Below are 5372 nucleotides of genomic sequence, written 5' to 3' on the forward strand. Positions count from 1 at the left end.
TTATTATTATTATTATTATTATTATTATTATTATTATTATTATTATTATTTTCTTATATCCAGCCTTTCTCCCAATATAGGGACTCAAGGCGGTGAACAACAAGTATAAAACAATGCAACTTAAAAACAGTACAATATTAAAATACAAAAATAAAATTTAAAAATCAATTAAACAATTTTAAGAGTTAAAACAGTTATAAATTAAAATATAACATGTTAAAACTACAAACCATTAAAATTTATATAGTATATGAAATGTTTTAAAAATGTTGGTTATATTTGTGGTGATTTGTCATTGATAATATTTTAAATGTTCAATAAAAACATTAAAATATTAATACAAAACTGATGGTTTTGAGTAACAGGTCTACTGAATCCTGACTACACCTGCATCAAATTGCAGTTCTTGATTAAGCTGGAGAAGGGCAGCTAAGGGGACAAAATAGCACTTGGTTTGTTATACAGTACAACCTTGGCAAATTTATATACCAAGTTAGGTCATTATGAATTTCAGCACTTAATGTTCCCATGGTTGTGAGCAGCAACCACAGCAAGGTATTTTCTTGATCAATTACTGATTTTAATTCTCACAAATAAGTTTGTACTTGGGAAGAAATTAAACACATGCTGGTTGGGGAGAAGTAAAACACTTGAGTTGGGTGAACACTACACTATTCTGCTTTACTATGCTCTTTCTTCTCTTTCAAATGGCAAAATATGTTCATACTGTCATTCCTGTGAAGGTACACATGTATTCTCATGTTGAATGCAAGAACACCTTTGATGCTTCCTCATAATGGTAAATATTGTACTGTATCTCAGGTAAGTAACAACAGTAAGATTTTCTTTCTTTTTTTTTACAAAAAGTAGGGTGGTCTTTTTATCATGGAAAAAGATTCATTAAAAAAATGAATGTAGAATTGGATAACTGCCTCCAAAGCGTTGATGTTTTCTTTTTTGTCTTCCAGACTTTTATAGTATTGAACAGAGGAAAAGCAATTTTCCGATTCAGTGCCACCCCTGCCCTATACATAATAAGTCCTTTCAGCCTTCTTAGAAAAATAGCTATTAAGATTTTGGTACATTCATATCCTTTTCATGTGGTTGGTTTGAAACAGGTTTGTTGTTAAATAGCTTTAGACAAACTTTTACAAACATCATATGGCCCTAAACCCCTAGGTGTTCCCTATAGGACATTTTAGATATGAGAGACAGATGACCCCAAAATCATCTTCACCACCATCACCGTTTTAGCACTTTCTGCAACCACTCTTCTACAAAAGGTCATAAACATAGTTATGATAGCCTTGTCTAGAAGTCTAGAAGTTTAAGGAACATATTATTAAAAAAAATGTTTATGGAGTAATTTTTTCCACATATTATTGAGAAAAATGTAGAATACATTTATAAAATAGGCACACTGATTATTTTGTTTCCATACCCGTAAGAAAATGCTCTAATATGTCTTGGCATTAAAAACAAATAATGAGGACTTGATGTATGGTTTTTAAACTCTATTGCTTCACTTTTAAAATCTTCTTTTAGAGTGTATGATTTTAAAGATTACTAATAGTTTAATTTCATTTTAGTGTTGACTTTTTTGTATGTTTTCAGTTGTTATCTTTTTAATGTGGAAACCACCTTGAGTTCCAGTCCTAGAAAAATGGGTGGATATAAATAAAGATAATAATAATGAAAATGAAAATGATAACAAACAAACAAATACTATGCTTCTACTATAGGTTGAGTTTCCCTTATCTGGAATTTGGAAATATAAAATATTCCAGAATCTGAAATTGTCCACATTTGTGGCTCAGATAGTGACATCTTTGCTTTCTGCTGGTACCCAAAATTTGTGTCATAAACAAAATTATTTCATCATCATTTATTTATCTATGATCATAGATCAAACTATAAAGAAAATTATTTCATTTTTCATGAATTTCATGTTTAGACTTTGGTCCCATCTTCCAAATATCTCATTATGTAAAAACTCCAAAATCTACTTCTACTCCAAAGTATTTCAGATAAGGAATAGTCATTCTGTATCAACTACTAATGCATAAGCTTTTTTGAAGCCCCTAGCCCCTCTGAAACGTCTCCCTCCCAATTTGGGAAATGATTTTTTTGCCCTGGAAATGATAATATTGATCTAACTCAAGGCACAGTGTCTCAAAAGGGGTTGTTCCAAACCAAAAATGAACTTGCACCCACTTCCAGTTCACTTCAGTCTTTCCAAAGTTCTGAAGCTTGTGCAAACCACAACAGCTAATCATGGGATTCAGGAAGTGACCACCCAAAATCCAGCACCCTGCCTACCCTATCCTTAGGGCATGTTAATGGCAAGATGCTGAACTCTCTGTCCTGATGCATTTTAGTACTGTGCTGTTTGTCTGACCTCAAGCATAGTCAGCAGGGCATGTTCAGGTTCTTCAGTATTTAGTTTTGTACATAAAAACAGAAAATATTGATAAAATTCATAAGGCTGTTGCCAGCAGCATTTAATTAGTTAATGCAGATGCGATCCTGTACACATCTACCCAGATTTCAGTAACACTTATTCCCATGAAGTGGGTTGAGGACTGCATCTTAATTGATCTACATATATTGAATTATTTAAAAATCTACCAAGTTAGGACTGAAGTATAGGCAGGGACGTAGCCAGGATTTTGGGAAGGGGGGGAGGGTTCCAGACTAAGTGCCACCATTATAATGGGGCTTGGGTGCGGCGGTGCGGCAGCACACACCATTCATTTTATCTAACAGAAGGGGGGTCCGGACCCCAAGAACGCCCCCCCCCCCGGCTATGGCCCTAGTATAGGCTGCATTGTGTTGGCTCAAGTGCCATGAAGCCAGAAAATCTGAAGCAGTTCTGTCAATTCAGCCATGCTCCACACGTGAAGTAACTAATAAAAATGGTACCTCTACTTTAGGACTACGCTACCCATCAATTAAAGGTGCCAGTTATCTTCTGCAATTAACAATTAATTTGGAGTACATTTTCATAAATTAACATTAGTTAATTTCCTCCATATTACCAAACACATTTCTTTCAACTAGAAGAATCACCTGATTAACACAGTGAGCCTCCCCATTTGTGTCAATCTATGTTGTGAGAATGGCTCATCTCCCAAAATTAGGTGTTCCACGAAGCAGCCAGGATGGACCTTCATAGAACTAGAGGAATTGCTAACCTCAAGACTGGACTTCTGCAATGCACTATCATATTCGGCGACTTCCATTATTTCAAAATATGGCACTCAAACTGGTTACTGATGCATCTAGGATTGATCAAGTTACACCAGTATGCCCATTAGTCTCTTCTGGAAGGAATGTTGATTATTGCATTTAAAGCCCTACATGGTTTAGGCCCACATTACCTATGGGAATGCCTTCTTTTACTCAGATGAGGGAACTGGGGGGCCCCTCCAGCTGTCAGTGATACTTCAAATGTTGGGGAAATTAGCTTTACAAGAAGCTTTGTAACCTTTGGACTGTTGGTACCAACATATACCAGCACTAACTGGAAAGACTCCAGGTTTTGGGTGAACTGATAGAGGTTTGTATAGAACAGTGCAGAGTGCAGTCACACACACAAGATAGCAGTTCAAATGAACACCGTATACAGAGCTCACCAGAATGAAAATATGAAAAGAGGTTTTTAAGGGTTGCAGTGGAGTTATAATTACCTGTCCAATGAGGAGATCACGAAAATCAGGAGTGGCTCAAACTGGGAGGTCAGAGGAAAACACAGAACGTACACAAACATGTATGCTGGCTGTGTAATCAGAGTTTAGGTTTTGAAACTAGCCCTAGGCAATGGGCTATCTGTCCAGATAACAAGGCCGAAAGACTTGTCCCAGGAATCAACAATGGGATTCCAGACTAGTTGATGGCTTTAACAAAAAGAGGGATTGGATCAGAATATCTCTAAAATGGATGGATGGAGAAGTTTGGCTAGAGTTGGAAGAGACCACAAGGGCTATCCAGCCCAACCCCCTGCCATGCAGGAACTCCCAATCAAAGCATCCCCGACAGATGGCCATCCATCCTTTGTTTGAAGACCTCTAAGGAAGGAGACTCCACTACACTCTGAGGGAGTTTGTTCCACTATTGAACAGCCCTTACTTTCAGGAGGTTCCTCCTAATGTTGAGGTGGAATCTCTTTTCCTGCAGCTTCCATCCACTGCTCTGGGTCCTAGTCTCTGGAACAGCAGAAAACAAGCTAGCTCCCTCCTCAATGTGACATCCCTTTACTAGGAAGTAAATCCAATAGTGTTCAGAATATCTAATATCCATTAATTAAGCTTAGAATTGCAGTCTTACTGACCAAAAGAGGTGTACATGAAGAAGACTTTCAGTTTTTAAGAAATTTAGCAGTATTGTGAATGAAATGTAAAAGACCAGTCACATTTTGAGGGTGTATCAATGAAACAGCCAACATTACTTGTATATATGTTTTAGTCTAAGACAGTGAGGCTCAGTTAAATGTATGCTTTGACTTGTTTCTCTTAACCCTTGTGCTTAATACAGTGCAACTTTAAAAGTGTGGGGTAGATCAAATCATAAAATGATCAGAGAGAAAAAATAAAACTTCTTACTGTTGAAAAAAAGGGAAAAATCAAATGACGGACTGTAAAGGCAAAGTTGTCATACACATTGTAAAGTATTTATTAGTGATGCCTGTTTTGAGGATTCAAACCTTATTATGAGGTGTAGTAATATAGTGGAAATGCCATTAGGAAAAGTGATGTTAATTTTTGTTAGGATCTAATATTGCTGTAGTGCGCTTCTGATAATATAGTGACATTATCCTCTTCTTAAATCTCCCACAGCCCCAAAACACATTCAGAGGGGTTCATCTGGATGAACGTTTGAGGAGCTGTGTGGGGCTGTGGGCAAGAGGGAAACCATCTCCTGTGAACTTCATGGGGTTGGCATAAATTGACAGGTGACTTGAAGGCACGCATAGACACACTATTAGTAGAAATGATTTCATTCATGAAACAACATTATGTCTTTAGTTGGACTGAAGAGATAAAGTTTTGCAGAACAAGGTGTACTTGCTTTGGAAATTCCAAAGTTTCTAGTGCCATCATGTGGCCATCATGTGTTTGTGGATAAACAATTAACATTTAGTATTAATTAAAGCTGAAAACCTTGTAGTAACATTAACCAAAAGTGATCTAACTATAGGCAATCACCTTCCTCTTCTGGTTCACATAGCTACTGATCCTGATTTTGTAATGTTACACATACACATACTGTCATGAAGAAATTATGGGAACTATTTAAGGAACTTTGATTAAGAAATTAAGGGATACTGGAGTTTCCAATTAAATGGACAGCACCAGTATCGAACAGTGGCTGGA

General features: G+C 36.6%; 1 protein-coding gene across 4 annotated transcripts in view; it reads left to right on the plus strand.

The window, feature by feature from the left end:
- Nucleotides 1-5372, plus strand: part of LOC121931903 (sodium channel protein type 1 subunit alpha) — a 167833-nt gene that overhangs the window by 89047 nt on the left and 73414 nt on the right. For all 4 annotated transcript variants that reach the window (XM_042470043.1, XM_042470066.1, XM_042470058.1 and 1 more), the window contains exon 3: nucleotides 969-1087. In XM_042470043.1, coding sequence (XP_042325977.1) covers nucleotides 969-1087 — 119 coding nt within the window. The remainder of the gene's footprint in view (nucleotides 1-968; nucleotides 1088-5372) is intronic.

The sequence above is a fragment of the Sceloporus undulatus genome, chromosome 1, assembly GCF_019175285.1.
Source record: "Sceloporus undulatus isolate JIND9_A2432 ecotype Alabama chromosome 1, SceUnd_v1.1, whole genome shotgun sequence".
In the NCBI taxonomy this organism is placed as follows: domain Eukaryota; kingdom Metazoa; phylum Chordata; class Lepidosauria; order Squamata; family Phrynosomatidae; genus Sceloporus; species Sceloporus undulatus.